The sequence below is a fragment of the Arachis hypogaea genome, chromosome 14, assembly GCF_003086295.3.
Source record: "Arachis hypogaea cultivar Tifrunner chromosome 14, arahy.Tifrunner.gnm2.J5K5, whole genome shotgun sequence".
In the NCBI taxonomy this organism is placed as follows: Eukaryota; Viridiplantae; Streptophyta; class Magnoliopsida; order Fabales; family Fabaceae; genus Arachis; species Arachis hypogaea.
Window position 1 is genome coordinate 133,436,241 of NC_092049.1, and position 19,803 is coordinate 133,456,043.

The 19,803-nt window shown below is 27.8% G+C and overlaps 3 protein-coding genes across 3 annotated transcripts; 1 reads left to right on the forward strand and 2 right to left on the reverse strand.

The window, feature by feature from the left end:
• Positions 1–1,018, forward strand: LOC112740659 (transcription initiation factor TFIID subunit 2-like). Its single transcript, XM_025789258.3, is given in 2 exon segments — positions 1–332; positions 518–1,018. Coding segments are annotated over 2 exon segments (531 nt in total). The 5' UTR covers positions 1–216; the 3' UTR covers positions 933–1,018.
• Positions 1,019–4,599: 3,581 nt separating this feature from the next.
• On the reverse strand, positions 4,600–14,276 carry LOC112743246 (F-box protein SKIP23-like). The gene is made up of 3 exons (XM_025792465.1): positions 13,080–14,276; positions 4,716–4,898; positions 4,600–4,608 (listed from the first exon to the last, which is right to left on the reverse strand). The coding sequence occupies exons 1-3, from the start codon at positions 14,274–14,276 to the stop codon at positions 4,600–4,602; spliced, it is 1,389 nt and encodes a 462-aa protein (XP_025648250.1).
• Positions 14,277–17,218: 2,942 nt separating this feature from the next.
• On the reverse strand, positions 17,219–18,460 carry LOC112743247 (F-box protein SKIP23-like). The gene has a single exon (XM_025792466.1). The coding sequence runs from the start codon at positions 18,458–18,460 to the stop codon at positions 17,219–17,221; it is 1,242 nt and encodes a 413-aa protein (XP_025648251.1).
• Between the last annotated feature and the right edge of the window lie 1,343 nt (positions 18,461–19,803).

The window sequence follows — 19,803 nt, forward strand, 5'->3', positions numbered from 1 at the left end:
CACCAGCAAATCACAACAACCATATCAATATGTACAGGATCATTTAAAGTGTGGGACAAACACATCAGCAAATCACATCAACCATATCAATATGTGCAGAATGCTAAGTTGATAGCACTGGCTGTTTACAAAACTCGAACCACACACCACAGCACAGTGTTAAGAATACACAAAGGAAGAAGATCGATTCTCTTCTACTTTCTCTGTCTCTGTGTCATGGCGAAGCCTCGTAAGCCAAAGAACGAGGACCCTAAACCCGAGAATTCTGGCGCCCTAGTTCACCACTAGAAGCTCTGACTCTCCATCAACCTCCACAAACGCCTCCTCTACAGGTCAGTTCACTTCCCTTTCTCCTGCCGTTTCTCCTCTAAACTACAAATGTTCTCTGCTTGCGGTTCTTGATTAGGTTTTCTTGTTCTCGTGGTTCCCTCCAACTTAGATTTGATTAGATTCGAGCGAGGGGTTCTCTTTCTTTCTTTTTTAGCTTTTGATTTTGTTGTGGCTTTTTGAGCTGCAGGTATGCTGAATTGGAGATTGCCGTGCCGGAGATCGGGATCGTTCGCCTGCACGCTGAGAATTTGGGGATTGAGAGTGTTTCCGTCGACGGTGAGCCCACTGAGTTCGAGTATTATCCTCAGCAGCACCAGCAGCAGGCGGAGGACGATGACAGGAGGTGGAGCTCCGTCTATTCGCCTGCCTCGGCTGCTGAAGCTGCCGGCTCAGTGTACTTGTCTGCTCTGGAGAAGGAGCTGGTGCCGAATTTGCTCATTAACCGTTGCAAGCCGGCCAAGGCTGAGAGTGAACGGCTCGAGCAGCAGCCGGTCTCTGAAAATGGGTTTCATTCCTTTGTTGAGTCTAAGTCTCATTGCACATGGGTGCGTATATTATTATCGTCTCTATTATTCACTATTAAAAGTCTAAAATATAACTAAAATTATTAGTCATTTAAAAGTATTAAGATGCATTTATTTACTTATTATATCAAATTAAAAATAAAGAGTGAATTGTAGAAACTGAATTTTCAGTCTGCATCGAAACATTGTCTATATATAATTTGGTGAATGCTACCTAACCCCTCTAAAATAATATGTAAGTTACCCTTCATTACGTGTCACATTGTAATTGGTCCTTATCTTAACCATAGGTGGGGCGCCAACGTCATCGCCATCTACTGTCCTCCCACACAACCTCTCTTCCCAGTATAGCCAGCGCCTCTTTTTGCCATGGATCACTTCTTACCCACATAATTAATGGTTAATTTGGTTATTAAATTTTTTATTAAAAAATATATCTTTATTTAACTACGTGATGGAACATATATTTATATGTAAAATATAATTAAATAATAAAGTACGAATAAATTAAAAATTAAAAGAATAAAAATACTATAAAAAATACTTGTAAGAAAGTTAGATTTTATCATTTTAAACTTGTGTTATTAATTTTAACAATTTATTTTTTTTTTTAAATAATTTATGTACGATAAAAAATATATTTTTTTCTGATTTTAGTTATACTTTTAAGTACTCTAAATAGAGTTATTATATTATATTTTACATATGAATATATGTTCTATCGTGTAATTAAATAAAGATTTATTTTAATAAAAAAATTTAATAACCAAACTAAATATTACTTAGGTATGTATTTCATATTTATCTTTTAAATAAGTATCAAAATGTTTTTTAAGTATCAAAAAAATATTTATCTTTTAAATATTTATATAATTTATTTTTTAAACTGTTATATTGGTCTCTTCTCTAATATAATACAAAAAGTAAATTTTCATAAAAATAATTTGTTTAATTATTAATTAAATAATAAAGTACTAATAAATTAAAAATTAAAAAAATAAAAATACTATAAAAATACGGTAAAAAAGTTGAATTTTATCATTTTAAATTTCTGTTATTAATTTTAATAATATATTTATTTTTTAAATAATATATGTATGATAAAAAATATGTTTATTTGTTTGGAGTACAAATTTTATTATTATATTTGTATGTTCATGATTTTAATTATACTTTTAAATACTTTGAATAGATTTATTTTATTATATTATATTTTACATATAAATATATGTTCCATCACGTAATTAAATAAAGATATGTTTTTTTAATAAAAAAACTTAATAACCAAATTAACCATTAATTATGTGGGTAAGAAGTGATTCATGGCAAAAAGAGGCGCTGGCTATACTGGGAAGAGAGGTTGTGTGGGAGGGCAGTAGATGGCGATGACGTTGGCGCCCTAACTATGGTTAAGATAAGAACCAATTACAATGTGACACATAATGAAGGGTAACTTACATGTTATTTTAGAGGGAGTTGTGTAGCATTCACCATATAATTTTTATTAAGTTGAAGAACAACTTTTTTTTTCAGTTGGAGGCAATTCTGAAAAGGAAGATATTTTGATAAAGATGTTTAAAACGTCTTTTTTTTTAAAGATGTTTGTTATTAACTAAAATTTAATATATATAATTGATTAAAGTATATTATTTTTGTCAAAATTAAATTAAAGAAATTGATTTAATAAAAAAATTGATAAACCAAATTTTGAACCAATTTAAATTAATATTTTTTTATAGAAAATAACTACAATAACTTTATTATAAAAAATAACTAAAATATTTTTATTACATATATTTTTTAATTTTAAAAATCTTAAATTCTAACTCTATAATGACAAAAAAATGGTTAGAATTTAGGGTTTTTAAAATATATATATATATATATATATATATATATAAAAGAATATTTAGTCATTTTTTATAATAAAAATATTGTAATGATTTTTTATAAAAAAATATTAATTTAGACTAATTCAAAATATAATTTATTAATTTTTTGGCCAAATCAATTTATTTGATCTAATTTTGATAAAAATAACATAGTTTAATTAATTATATGTATTAAATTTTAATTACTTAAAAACATTAAAAAAAGACATTTTAAACATCTTTATCTAAGCGATTTCCTTCTGAAAAAAGCCAAAGAAGAGGCCAAAAAAGAGGTTAAAAAAGAGACTAACTATTTTGTAAAACGAAAACTTATTCCTACAAAAATGACGGCACACAATGTCAAAATGCTTGCAAGTGCAAGCGTGATGGCTGCCAGAATCACCCGAAAGCGCCGATATTCCGAAGGCTCTTATTTTTGTCTAAATTTTGAGTGCATTGACATCGTTTGTCGATGCTAAAGATCATTTTCTTGGAAGTTGCACGTTCCTTTTCCACACAAAAGTTTTTGTGTGAAAAATAGATGTACCCGTAACGGAGAATGATCTTTGTTTTTACCTTAGTTATTATTGTGACCCTCCTCACTTAAAAGCCCAAAATTATGTGCAGACCTTGTCGGCAACAAAGTATTAGTAAATGGTGTTGAGTACACTCAAAATTTAGATAGAAGTAAAGAGTTTCTGGGGCTCCGGTACCTTCCGGTGATTCTGATAGTCATTGAGCTTACACTTGCAACCATCTTGGCATTGTCTGTTGCCATTTACCCAGGAGCAAGTTTTCCTCCTACACCCATACAGAGATGAGATAAAATGGTCGTCTTCTCTTTAGCCTCTTTCTTAACCTCCTCTTTGGCTTCTTCTAGAATTGTCTCTAACGAAAAAAATTATAGTTCAATTTGGGTAGAAAATTTTTTTCGTAAGAAATTAGTTAGAAGAAAATGAGAACACTAAATTAGTGTAATATTATGAATTATATATTGGTACTATTTCAATACGAAATAGAATTAATATAGAAAAAATTCAACTTATACAATTTACTTTTTGTTAATTTAATATAGCAAGTAAATAAGTGTATTTTAATACTTTTAAATAATTAATAATTTTAGTTATATATTAATTGTGAATAATAGAAATGATAATAATATTCGCATCCATGTGCAATAGGATTTTTATAAATCTAGTGATATCATCGTCATATTTTTGCAAGCATATTGCTACTAAGTTAGCGATCCATACGTTGGACATATTGATACAATGGTTGTCATTTGTTAGCGTGTTTGGCCCACAATTCAAATTTTTCGTACTTATTTTTCGTACTTGTAGGGACCTTGCATGGGTCATCGCAAGTGAATCTATCAAGTGTTTTACGAAAATAAATTGTAGAATTCATACTGTATCAATTTATTTCATTCGGTCACAATAAATATCACTTTTAAAATTTCATTCGGTATTAAGTAATAAATTTATTGAAATATATATATATATATAAAACAGTGAATCAAATAATTGATTATTTTGATGGAAGATTAATTTGATTTACAATTATACTTTTTAGAAATTAATTTGAGGTGCATTTGATTTTTTAATGACTAAATCAACACATGATTAATTTTTCAGAGATGATTTTAAATATTAATCCTTAGAAAATATTATTTTAGGTGGCCTATAATATTTTAGTCAATATCTGGATAATTAACATCCTCATTTTAATTCTCTTTCTTTCATAAAAAGAGGAAATTAAAGGTAACGTAGTTGGTTTTCTGTTTTCCTTTTCCATCCATTTTTTAATGTTGGTTACAAAATTGTTGGTCATACAATATGATTTAAATGAAATTAGTGAATTTTTTTTTTTGGTGACTAATGAAACTAGTGAATTAATAGGAAGTGAGAGCGAATTAGAAAAGAAGAGATGTATATTATGAATAATTTTGTATGATCAACTTTTTTTTAGGTGTAACCCAAAAATGGATTACTCGTAGGCATGTCAATGGGGCGGGACGGGGCGGGGCGTGGAGGGGGATGCCTCCCTGCTCCCCGTCTCCGCCCCCAGAATTAATCCCTGTCCCCGTCTCATTTTCTGCCATGGGAGAATAATTGTCACCATCTCCGTTCTTCGCGTTCCTCGCATTCTCTGTGGGACCCCATTCTCCATCTTCCTATGTTTAACATTTATATGAAAATTATAATAAAAAATATAAAAAAATAAAAAAATAAATTACAAAATATTATTACAAACACACAAACATATCTTATCCAAGATTATAAGTCCAAAAATATAACATAGCAAATCATAGTCCATAAAATAAAATCTTGAATAATAGAATTAGGGTTTTCAATGAGTGAAATTACTAAAAAAACCCCTATATTAGAAATAAAATAAGGGTTATTAAGTAAGTTAAAAGATTCGGAGAATTATCGGGGATGGGGCGGGAATCCCCGCTCGGGTCCTCGCGCCTATCTCGAGAGAATTTCGCTCCCCATCTCCATCCCCACAAAGAAAATTCTCTACCATTGGGTCCCATTCAGGGCAATTCCTGCGGGGATCCCACCTTCTAAAAATTTTTGGCACCCCTAATTACTCGTGATGTTTAAGTTTATTAATTAAATGGTTTGTTATTAAGAGGAAAATACCGAAAATGAAAAAAAAAAAACACAAAGAGGTGATGTTTCATGGAAAGGTACATAACTCAGTTATGTCTCTGGGGTACCAGCACGTGCCAAAATGTCTTTGCCACACAAATTTTATTATCATCAGTGTCACACACTCACACTTTTTTATTTATTTTGCTAATCAATTTTTTTATTTTAATTTAATATATATATATTTAAAAGATAATTTTTTTTTTTAAATTAGGAATGAAACTCGAATCTGAAACTTTTAGGTAAGGGTGAAAAGACTATGTCACTACAGCTCCTTAGCTTTTAAAAAATAATGTTATAGTCTATAAACAATAGAAATAATATAATATAGTTATGAAAAAAAATAAGAAACAAAAGTATATATACTTATATTTATATTTAAGTCATTATTCTACTAAAATTATTGAGTACTAATAGGACTATTTAGCTGGCAAAATTATCTTTATCAAATTCTTAACGAAATTACTTACTAGTTATTTTTAGACATATAATTTCTTATATACGTATTTTAATTTAATTTTTTAATAAATAATTTTATTATAATATTATAATTTTTATAATAAAAAATAAAATTTAATTTTTATTCTAAATATGTTAAAAAATGAAGAGAATAAAAATATTAAAAAATTAAATTTTATTTTTCATTAATTCTATCTATACATTACAGAATATTATTTTGTTATACTACTAACAAAGTAAAAGTATTAACCTTTTGGAAAGTTTTCAAATGGTCCAGAGCACTTTTTTGGAACTCTCATGATCCATGTAAAGTGTCCATTGAATTTAATAATTAATTAAACAAAGGGTTGTGATTTTCTATGTAACATGTGTTTATAATGGAAAGTATTGTGAGGTGTGATTTATGGAAATTACATCATGCTGCCTCTTGACACAAGCTTCTCTTGTTGGTGGCGTGGCTTGGTGGCTTAGTCGTTGGTTTTTTGGATGGCTTACCTTATGTTTTCGATTTTTTTTTTTTGTCATGACCTTTTGTTTTGATTGCTAATTTCTTTATTGAACGGTTAATAGACCTTTTTGGTACATGATTTTTCTTATATTAATTTAAGGATAATGAATAATTTTTAAGTGCATTATTTTTGTATGATTTTTGGCTAGCATTATTTTATGAGATTACAAACTCTGAAACCATAATTGTTAAATTTACAGTCTTTTTTATTTTTTTTGGTTTATTATTTAGGCTGAGAAATCCGACCCACAGATAACAAATGGAACTAAGTCTTATACATCTATTAGTATTAATATAGTATAGTAAAAAAACGTGCCACACTCTCTTTTCTTTATAAAGTAGTATTTTTTATTTTTTATATTTGGAACAAATTTTCATTTAGTCTTTAACATTTTAAATACTATTTTCATTTCAAAAAATTTTAAACAGATTTAATATAGTCTTACTATTAACGTTAATAATATTACTAATTAAGTCATATCTTTTTCTATATATTAAAAAAAATATATAGTCAAAATCTTTTTATAACATTTTTCTCATTTTTTTGGTACAAAATTTTAAATCTTAATAATCAATTATGAACGCTTCAAAATCAAAAGAAAAATTTTTTATATTAATGACCGTTGGTGGATCGATATTACTTATATACTGAAATCGAATGTTATTGGCTATTCAATATGCGAATTGTTTGTGTCAAATTTAATGGTAGGACAACATTAAACCTGCTTAAATATTTTTTGGGATTGAAATAGGAGATTTAAATTTTTTTTTTATTGAAGTATGACGTTTGAAACGTTAAGGACCAAATTAGGATTTGGCCAAAACATTGAGAACCAAAATAATATTTTATCCCATTAAATAAACTAAATAAGGTTCTCTTGGAGAAAATAATATTTGATCCCATTAATAACTTTTTCATGTTTATTTGTAGTGAACAATTCAAAATAAATGGTTTCAAATTACAATAGAGATAAACATCAATTTTAAATTATTAGTGTACACATAAAAAATTACTAATTTTTAGAAAAATATATGAATTTACGTAAAATTAGTGAATTAAAATTGTCCATTTAAAACCACCAACTCATTATATTTATATAAACCAACACATTTAAATTTTTAATTATATATGTTCAAATAAAATTTATTAAAATTTTTAATTTTTTATTCTTTTTTAATACTATTTTTTTTTTGCTTGAATACTAATTTAAATGTGTTGGTTTTTATAAAAATAATGTGTTAATTTCAAATGAACAATTTTAAATTACATCGATTTTTTTAGAAATTAATAATTTTTTGTTCGTGTATGTTACTAATCTAAAATAATGTTTAAAATTTTAAACTTAACTAAAACAAAAAAAAGATACGAAAATTTAGTGCAACTATAAATATAGAGAATCGAAGAAGGTAGAAACCGTACGTGAATAGTATAAAGTTATTGATAATTATTTAAATTATCAAATGAATAAAAAAATATGGTTATTAAAAAATGTTATATGAATCTCCCCAATCACTTCTCTAAATAAATCGAATGACCTAGACTAGATTTAGCTCTCTATATAAATCTAATCACCCTGTTTTGATTTATGCATGTGTAAATCTAATCACTATGTTTAGATTTACTAGGATAGCATGCACGCATGCATAAATCGAAACAACCTGATTAGATTTACTAGGATAACATGCAAATATGTATAAATCGAACCAGACTGTTTTGATTTATATAGAAAGCTAAATCTAGTCTGACTCATTTAATTTACATAGAGATGTGATTAGGGTGATTCACGTTGCATTTATGTGATTATATTTCTGCAATAGTCTGACTTGTATATAATTTTAATACTTATTATGCTTTTTTTAATTTAAAAAAAATAAAAAAGTTAATATCTCTATGTGTTATATACTTATATATAATATTTTAGATAAATTATTTTTTAAAATATTTTGATAAAAAAATATATTATTGTTACGTTGGGTAACCGAAGATTGATGAGCTAGACTCACAAGGTTGGCCCAATCGGGTGAATGAGGAGGCTTTTGATCCGACTCGCGGTCAAGAGTCCTCGTCCGACTTATGTATGTGCAAGGGAAGGGGGGTGGTACCTGGAAAGACACTTCGATGCCTAAGTCAGCAAGAGTCTAAGCAAGTTTAAGAGTATGAGACTTCTAATTACCTGAGGATTGTCAGTGTACTTATAATGGTAAACCCATAGCTACCGTTGGGATAGTTCTACCTTTTAAGGAGGATAACCGTCCCTTTATCTTAGGGAGGTTGAGATTTGACTTGGGGAGTGGGTTGAAAGATTTTAGAGGCAGTTACTTATTTGAATGAGTGTTATCTGCCCGTTAACACTCTTTACCGACTTCCTAGCGTTGGAACCGACCTCCTATGCGGATGTCAGTTGCGGGGGAAGGCCAACCTTACTGATGGGGCCTTCTTAAGGTGTTTGGGTCTGGGCCTGGACATTGGTCTAGGGTATGAACAATTATATAATAATATTTTTAACAAAAGTAATTAGTTAATAAATTTTGAATATAACAATCTAATTATTTGTCAAGTAATATAAAATAAATTTTTAAGAGTAAAGTATCGTTTTTGTCCCTAACGTTTCAATCGTCCTATTTAAGTTCCTAACGTTTTAAAACTGACTCAATGTTGTCCTGCCGTTAGGGATCCGTTAACAGAATTGACAGCGGGATAAAATTGAGACATTTTTGAAACGATAGGGACTTAAATATGACGAAAACGTTGGGGACAAAAATAATACATAGAAATAAATTTTAATTTTATCCTTTAATAATATCAATTTTTTACTATACATAGTATTCAATTATTTTTTAATCACATCTAAGTAAATTATACTTAATCATATTACTTTTATTTTAAATAAATTAATTTTTTTATAATTTTACTCTTAAAGATTTTTAGTTATCATGAAATATTTGTAGAATGACTAGTATATAAACTTGCAGAAAAAAAAATAATATATATATATATATATATATATAATAAAATATAAATTATACCTTTTGTCTTTAATGTATCAAAATTCTTTAAAATTATAAAAAAAATGATTTAAAATGAAAGTAATGTGATTAAATGTAATTTATTTAGATGTAATTATAAAATAATTGAATACTATATACAGTAAAAAATTAATATTATTGAAAGATAAAATTAAATTAAAATTTATTTTTGTATATCGTTTTTGTCCCTAACGTTTTCGTCCTATTTAAGTCCCCAACGTTTCAAAATCGTCTCAATTTTGTTCCGCCGTCAATTCTGTTAATGGATCCCTAACGGCAGGACAACATTAAGTCAATTTTGAAACGTTAGGGACTTAAATAGGACGATTGAAATGTTAGGGACAACTTTGGGACTTACTCCAAATATTGGGGACAAAAACAATACTTTTGGGGGATTGTTTTACATGAAAACCACAACGTTTAAAATTTTTACAAACAAAATAAATATCACTATCGGGTCTAGGTTCTTTATTATTTAGTAATCCAAGTTCATCTAATATATTTTTTGGGTTGGTAAATAAATGGTCCATCAGCTTCCAGCCATTAGAGCCATACATTCTGACCTCAATTTTCTATTAGCTTCAACCATGAAGCACAAAGCCAGTCTGTCATTTCCATAATTTTATTATATAACTAAAGACATTTTAGACTTTTTATTCATCACTATATGACAAAAATTTGACTGCTAATTAGATCGTACTTGCTATATTGCTGTACCAAAAAAGTGATTGGTACATGTGAAAGTTTAACCTTTTAATAAGGCACATATATATCAAATATTTTATGAAACGTTATCATAGTTAGTAATTTGTAAGCAGTTACAAACCTTTGTTTCTTGAATCCTTGTAAATTAAAGTTATGAACCTTAATTTACTAGTACTAATTATGTATTTAATTTTCCTGTCATGTGTGCGTATAAAAATTTATCTTTGATCTTATCCATATACATGTCCCACTATCTTAATTTTATATATATACTGTATATAATATAAGTAAAAAAAAAGAGTTTACTTACTGCAACAAGGTATCCTTTTTTAATAAGCCTTGAAAACGAGTGTATATGAAAGGACACTGAACAATTTATAATAAGTAAGATATCTATTTAATTTTTCTTGTCATATTAGGGTGATGACTGATGAGTAAGTTTGTCTTTATATATGTTTGCCTTAAATGATATGTTGACATATTTTAATAGGAAATAAGATAGAAAATTTTTTAAGGATATCATCCATTTTATTGGTACCATGTACGGGTCATGGACGAAAATAAATTGTCTTATTCTCTATGTATAATGTCAAAAGAGTACAAGGAAGAATGCCATGAGCTGAGCCATTCAAGTAAGTATGTGATTGCTTATTGGATCCAAAAAGTTGACTTAATGACCTTTTCAACATGCAGCCCGGTTTGTTGTTAGATTCTGTAACTTAGTTGAAAAAAAAAATTTATTCTTGGTTTATTGAAAGACGTGAGAAAAATAAAAAGGATCATATTTATTGTTTAATTTTGACATTAAAAAGGGTCATATTTTAAATAATTAGTGAAGAGACAAAATTAATTATCCTAGCACTTTTACTAGTTTAAAAATTTATGATTGAATTTTTATGAAAATAAATAACCATTTGTACCTATAAAAGATAAAAATGCTGACATATACATCTATATTAAATCGAAAACTTGTATTCACCTTCCGTGTGACAAAAGTATTCTGTTTTTAGAGGATTAAAGTGCCATGTAGAGTACAGAGGGTATTTTATGTGGGTACAAATTTAGTTTCGATCTAATATGAATGCATATGTCAGTATTTTGTAATTAAATTTTTACTAGTTATTTTTTTAGCAAAAAACAAAATACTAAAAAATTTACTCTTTAGAATATTTCATAATAGATTACACCGAATAAAAAAATAAAATTTTTAAAATATTTGTATCTTTTAATAAAAATAGCTTGAAGAAATCTAATTACATATTAAATTTAGTCTTTATTTAAATGTTAAATAGATATTAAATTATACATGAGCTCAACAAAAATAAAGAAATAACAAGAAATTAATTTTAAATAAGTCATCTGAGAAGCTAACATCAGTAAAAATAATAAGTTTAATAAGCTTTTGTCCCAAATAGTTTGCAACTTGCTCTTCTCTATGGAGCATGAAGATTTACATGTTGAATGGAACACTACCAGTTGATAATGACCAAGGTCTGGATATCTTTAATAATAATTATTAATACATTGAATTATCGTATTTCAAGCAATTAGGGGTGTTTATAAGGTGGATAAAATCGGATTTGTCTTAATTTAGATCTGGTTCTCTAAATGTATACTGAGTATATTTTTTTTAGATCTTAACCCGATCATAGATCTAATGAAACTTAAATATTTTTTTTGTCACAACTATATCGAGTTTAAATCGGATGAAAACCGAGTCTTTAAAATTTTAACAATAATTTATAAAAAAAACTTATTTATAATGCACTTATTTATAAAAAAGAAATTTATTACTGAAAAGTTGATATCTATATTTGAACTTAAATTTGACAATTTGTCCATAAATTTTAATTTGATGCTTATTTTAAATTAATTTAAAAGTTAAAACATATATTTTTTTAGTTCCCTTGAATTGTACATAGGTCGGGTAAAGATGAATTCGTTTTGTTCCGAATCCGACCCAAAATAATTATTAAGTCTATTTTTAAGACTTTTACCTAACTTTAAACCCCATAAAATCACACCAAATTAATTTCTAAATTATTCTGACCTTCATCGAATCCATGGACACCCCTCCAAGCAATCAACCTAACCAATGATTTCTAAAGCCACCTTGCCATGACAACATCAAACATCTTCTTAGGCCAAGAAAAATATACCTCAACATTACATCCAAAATTGTTCATATTTTACCACATGTTCATCTTCGTTAATGTCATGTGTCACCCACCGTGTTGGCTCTTGAGTGCCAGCTACCATGCATTAGTTGATAATATTAATATTAATTAAAATTATTCTTTAATCTAATTGTCCTCAGTTTACATTTAAAGCTGCACTATCTAAAAGTTTTTAAAAAGTTAGAGGAAAGACTATTATTAATTAATAGAGTAATACTAAGAAATTATTAACCAACTTTTTTTTTTACTAACATCAATCAACCTTTTAAAAATTATTTTGTTTATTTTAAATTTCAATTTTTAAATTCTAAATTATAAATTTAAACACTAAAATTAATTAGTATTAACTAACTAAAAATTAATTTTCTATACTTTTTCTTATTAAAGTCATGCCCATTTGTCAATCTCCACTTCCTTTGTAATTCTTCAAATTCGCAGCACGGTTTAATGCTACTAACGTACATATATATGGTTGGGTAAAAATAAAGTGAAAGTTTTTAATGGATGAGTTTAACACATGTTTTTACTAAACAATTTCTACTTACTATACAATTTCTACTTATATACAATGTATTGTGATTTATAATACAAACCTCCAAAAAAACGCAAGGTGAAGAAAATAAGTAATATTTGACTAAAATAATTAAATATATAAGTATGCTAACAGAAAAGGTGATAAGGTACCTTAGCTTGATCAAAGGAAGAATAAAATAAAGATATAATATAAGAGACTTGAAAGTCCAAGATAAAAAAGTAAAAATTACAAAATAAAAGACCTTAAGCTAGGGTAATATCCAAATAGGATGACAAAAAAAGTTTACCTCTGTTAAAAATATTTGGTAACTCCCATCTTCCAAATCGAAGATGCCAATATCAGAAGAGGGAGTAGTGTTTTCAAAGTACATTTCACGCTTGTTATCTGTAAAGTAGATTTGATTTCCTTTGCAATTCAAAATATTGCTTGGCAGTATTTGAACAGAAGAATTGAGTCCAATTACTAGTATGTAATTCCCCAAACTGTGTATTCTTGACCATGTTTTCTCATTTTTCCTCAATTCATAGATATCAAATTTGACAGTTTCGCACTCGCAGAACCGCTTTTGATTCTTCATGTAATACCTATATTTTGCCCCTTTTACCAGCATCAATAAACTTCCATTATCACCTCCAATTAGATAGTAAGAACAATTAGGCATTCCTACAATGGATGGAGGTGGTGTGGCTTCATGTTTTCCTCCCACTGGTCCTGACTTTGTTCTTGTATCAAATTCATATAGTTGGCCATTACCGTCTACTGCAAATATTTTCTCTTCAAAAAATATGACATCATGAACGTCGTCGTCTAGATCTCTTGTTGGAAATCTACTCCATCTCTTCTCCTTGGGCATGTAAAAGGCCAATTCTAGTAATGATCCATATATAACCACTGCTATAAAATCACTGTCATTGTCATTGTTAGGAGCCGAATTTATAATAGCCTTCCAAATTTGGGTTTGATGCATGAAAATGGTATTTCTAGTGATAATTCTGTCCCCACAATACATAGTACATTCATCCCCATTAATATTAATTATATTTGGAAGAGTTGAAACTGGAGGAAGATCCAAGTGAACCTTTGTAAATGGATTTAGGATTCTTATCGTACCTTCATATACCATTATGATCATCAACCATCCATGACAAGAACCACACATAATGTTGTCTTGCATATCTGGTAAGATGAGGTGGTAAATCCCCTTCTCTTCGAGACTACGAGTGTCAAGAATTCCTTCATCTTCGGGAGCACGAACTTCTTCTTCAAGAACATGAGCTTCTTCTTCAAAAGATTCTGTAGCAGCACTGCCCATAGATAGTACCAGCCACGGAACTTTGTTGCCATCAGGAATTTTTGGAAGTTTTAAGTTCCATTGCTTACAAACCAATCGAAGTTGCATGTAATTATCATATGAATAGAACCTCTTTGTAATTTCGTTTAACAAATCTTGATGAATGTTTGACCATCGATCAAACTCACCCATTGCAAATTTCAGATGAGACCCAAACTGATTTATAGAATACAAAGGAGAAGACTACTCAAATTAAAAGACATGGATGGTTATTATATTTAAAATTAACCATAGTAAGTAAGTTATTGTGTTTTTTAAAATTTAAACTGATTTCTTATTTTTTGAAAAGATCTCCTACGTATAGACCTTTTTAATTGATATCATTTTATTAATAATATAACAATATATAATTCAATAATATTCACTAAAAAGTAAAAACCAAACTCAGTTTTATATATAATTAAGAATCACACTAGTTAAATCTCTTTTCAAATTAAATCAAAATTAAATTTTAAAATTTCAAAATAAAAAAATTTAAATTCCAACTAAATGTCTTAACTCTTATGAGAACATAATAAATCTAAAAATCAAATTTTAACAAACTCATAAATCAACCTTTCAAAATTTTATCTTCAAATTTATAATTTGACCCATGAAAAAATATTAGAGTTAATAGAGTATTTTTTTATAAATTAAAAGTATCTATAATTAAAAACCTAATTAAATATTTGACTATATATTTTATAGAAGAAATATTATGTTAATTTTAATATGGTTGATATAAAAATAATTTAATTACAAATTAAAAACAATATTAAAATTTAATTAAAAAAATATAGATACTTAATTACAAATTAGTAAAATAATAAAATTATAGAATCGATTAATTACATTTATAAAAAATATAGAATTTATTTTACTAAAAAGATAAACTTTTTTTCCATATAAATCTTTTCAAATCTTTCTTCAAATCAAATCAAAATCAAAATTTAAAATTTCAAAAAAAAAAGAATTTAAATTCCAACAAAGCCTCCTATAAAAAATATGAATTGAAATAGGAGCTAATCCTGAACTTTCCGCTCTATACAAATATTTTTTTTTTTTGGTGATTCGCTCTATACAAATATACCCTAACATACATTTCTCCCTGTCCTCTTGTCCGTTTTTCATTGTGGAAAAATTTTTCTTCCCATCTCCAATTAACACGGACATTATTCTATTTAATAAAAACTATATTTGATGGACTTTTTTTATTTAAAAAAATAATTATGTTATTTTCCCATTATAAAATAAATAAAAAGAATGATAAAGTTTTGCATTTAAGTGCAATTTTTCGATGAAACGACTAAAATGACTTTTACAAGGTTTATGCTGGCTCAATTTAATTTTATTTAACTTAAAATTTAAACGAATTTAATTTTAGAGATAAAAATTTATCTATTTAAATGGGTAAGAATTTAGAATTTGTTATTTAAAATTTTAAAATTTTATTGGATCAATCTAAAATTGATTGCCTTGGTTGGGTTTATAATTTAGTTGGTAGCTGATTAAAAAAAATAAATAACCATGAAACAATCTAGACTCAGTTACTGTTTAATTTTTTTTTTTTTTGGTTGCCCACGGTATCCCCTAACCCGACAGGCTAAGGACTAATCCGTCGCGAACCACTCGACCAACCCAAGTTGGTTTACTGTTTAATTTTTTTTCCCTCTATTCTTGCTTCTTGGGCTTAAGCCTTTTGTATACCGGAAAAAAAATTCACCACCTCGTTTTTGTGGGCTAGAAGCATGAAGCCCTTTTCAAATTTTGGAATATTTCGGTGATTTGAGAATGGAGAACAAGACAGACACAAAAATTAATGGTTTTTTTTTTTTAATCTTGTTTTACTTTATTTTTCGCACAAATTTAAAATAAAAATAAAATAATAAAAAATATAATTATAAATAGTGATAATAAAAGAAAAAATAAAAAAATAAAATGTGTTTCCGTATTTTTGTATTTTTATTGACAGAAAAAATACAACATATACTAATTTGTCACAAAGATGCAAGCTAATCCAAATCCTAGAGAAAGTCACTTTTCTGCTATTAGCATTTAAGAAAGGGACAAGAAAGGAAGAGGGGCAAGAAACACAATTTTATATCTCAAATTCTCAATGTCCTATAAGTAAGACTGGCAATGAGTAGAGTAAGATAGGATTTGGACTCTACCCTAATTCTATTCGCGAGTTGAAAATTTTATTAAAATCCTACCCTACCCTACTCGTGAGTTGAGAATCTCTCAACCCTAACCCTACCCGCATCCTAAAGTTCTAAACCCTATCCTACCCTGCCCTACTCGCAGAAATATCAAATTTTTTCAAAGTAAATATAAAATTCAATCATTTCAAATTTTATACATATTAATAACATAAAAAATAAAAAACTAATGCTCTAAATTACTAAATTAACTAACTAGTTTAGTGGTTGTTCACTTATTGTAAGTCATTACACAAGAGAGGTTGTGGGTTCAACTTTCACTTCTTTTATTATATACTAATTTTTATAAAATATGTGTTATATATAAGGTGCGGGTAGGGTAGCCTACCCTACCCGAACGGGTTGGACCAGGTTGGATACCTGCGGGTAGGGTATGAATTGCCAGCCCTACCTATAAGACATAAAAATAGTTACACCGATTTACTTTATTTTCATATTTTAGAGAGTAAAAACTAGTTAAACCATTTTGATTTATTTTGGCATAGAAGGATATAAATTACCAGCCCTACCTATAAGATACAAAAATAGTTACACCGATTTGTTTTATTTTCATATTTTAGAGAGTAAAAACTAGTTAAACCATTTTGATTTATTTTGGCATAGAAGGATTTGTGTTTTCAATTTTAATATTTTTATTTTTAAAATTTTGTAAAAAAAAATAAAAAACAAAATTTATTATTTTTTATAAAATTCTGAGAATAAAAATTAATTAAAAAAAACAAAAAATAAAACTTAAATGAAACGCATTCTAAAATTGTATTGTTTCATTGTTTTGTTTCTTCTTCTTCAAAAAATCTAAAAAAAAAAAAAACATGAAAGCTAAATTTGGGTAATATCCAAATATTTGATTACATATTAGGACGACAAAAACCTAAACTAGGGTAATATCCAAATAGGACGACAAAAAAAGTCCACATCTGTTAAAAATGTTTGGTAACTCCCATCTTCCAAATCGAAGATGCCAATCTGAAAAGGGGGAGTAATGATTTCAAAGTACACTTCACGCATGTCATGCATGTCATCTGTAAAGTAGATTTGATTTCCTTTGCAATTTAAAAAATTGCTTGGCAGTAATTTAACAGAAGAATTGAATCCAATTACTAGTATGTAATTCCCCAAACTGTGTATTCTTGACCATGTTTTCTCATTTTTTCTCAATTCATAGATATCAAATTTGACAGTTTTGCACTCGCAGAACCGTTTTTGATTCTTCATGTAATACCTATATCTTACCCCTTTTACCAGCATCAATAAACTTCCATTATCACCTCCAATTAAATAGTAATAACAATTAAGTATTCCTACATTGGATGGAGGTGGTGTGGCTTCATGTTTTCCTCCCACTGGTCCTGACTTTGTTCTTGTATCAAATTCATATAGTTGGCCTTCACCGTCTACTACAAATATTTTCTCTTCAAAAAATATGACATCATGAACGTCGTATAGATCTCTTGTTGGAAATCTAATCCATCTCTTCTTCTTGGGCATGTAAAAGGCCAATTCTAGGAATAATCCATATATGACCACTGCTATAAAATCACTATCATTGTCATTGTTAGGAGCTGAATTTATAATAGCCTTCCAAATTTGGGTTTGATGCATGAAAATGGTATTTCTAGTGATCATGTCGCCCTTATAACCCAGAGTACATTCATCTCCATTAATATTAATTACATTTGGAAGAGTTGAAACTGGAGGAAGATCCAAGTGAACCTTTGTAAATGGATTTAGGATTCTTACAGTACCTTCATCTACCATTACAATGATCAACCATCCATGATAAGAACCACACATGATGTTGTCTTGCATATCTGGTAAAATGAGGTGGTAAATCGCCTTCTTTTCGAGACTACGAGCGTCAAGAATTCCTTCATCCTCGGGAGCACGAACTTCTTCTTCAAGAGCATGAGCTTCTTCTTCGAAAGATTCTTTAGCTGCACTGCCAGTGGATAGTACCAGCCACGGAACTTTGTTGCCATCAGGAATCTTTGGAAGTTTCAAGTTCCATTGCTTACAAACTAATCGAAGTTGAATGTAATTGTCATATGAATAGATCCGCTTAGTAATTTCGTTAAACAAATCTTGATGGATGTGTGACCATCGATCAAACTCAACCATTGCAAATTTCAGATGAGACGCAAACTGACTTACAGAATAAAGAAAAAGGCTACTCAAAAGACTTGGAAGGTTATTATATTTAAAGATGAGATAAGATAATATTTGACACGTTTAAAATTAATTTCTGGCCTAACTTTGATGGAAAAAGATAATACAATTTAATCCATTATATAAGTTGAATTTTAATTATTAAAAAATATTTTTAAAAAATATATTTTAAATATTTTTATTTGAGTGATTTTTTAAGATTAATTATGATTACTTAGTTATTTTGTATTTCAAAATTTAAACTAATTTTTCAGTTTTCATGAAGATATAAAGACCTTTTTAATTGATATCATTTTGTCAATAGTATAACAATGTATAACTCAATAATATTCACTAGAAAATAAAAGCCGATTTCAGTTTTTATATATAATTAAGAATCACACTATTTAGAGAGTATAGAATATATGATTTAGTTACTGTTTAATGTTTTTTTTCACCTCCATTATTGGGCTTAAGCTTTTTGTATACTGGAAAAAAGAAATTTACCACCTCATTTTTGTGGGCTAGAAGCACGAAATCCCTTTCAAATTTTGGAATATTTCGGTGGTTTGAGAACTAAGACTCCTGAACAAAAAAAAGAACGAAAACAGAACATAAAAATTAGTGTTTTTTTATTTTATTTAGTGATAAATTAATTATAAAACAGAATAAATAATAAAAAATATAATTATAAATAATGATAATAAAAAAAATAAAATATGATTTCGTATTTTTGTATTTTTATTGACAGAAAAAATATAAAATACACAAATTTGATATCACAAAATACGATATTAATGTCTATGCTGTCAAACACAATTTTATATCTTTATGTTTATAGTTTGATGTCCTATTTTTGTAAACAAAGCTACTTACAAGACACAAAAATAGTTATACCGATTTCCTTTATTTTCATATCTTAGAGATAGTGAAAACTATTTAAACCATTCTGATTTATTTTCGCACAGATTTGTGTTTTCATTTGGAAAAAAAAATATAAATAAAAAACAAAATTTTATTATTTTTAATATTGATCCGTCACCTTATAACTCGGTCTTTATTATACATTATGAGTTTTAACTCAGCGTTAACTATCATTCATTCTTTACTTGTAACCGACACCTTTATTACCGATTTAATAACCATCATTTCCATCTTAATGACCAAACAGTCATAACATGAATATCATTTATCAATTTTATACCTATAAAAGACATTAATTTCTATATCTCTATAGAGACGACCCATGATAACTTCTATTTCATATCTTACATTCTATATTCATAGAATTATTATAAACACAACACATGATAAGT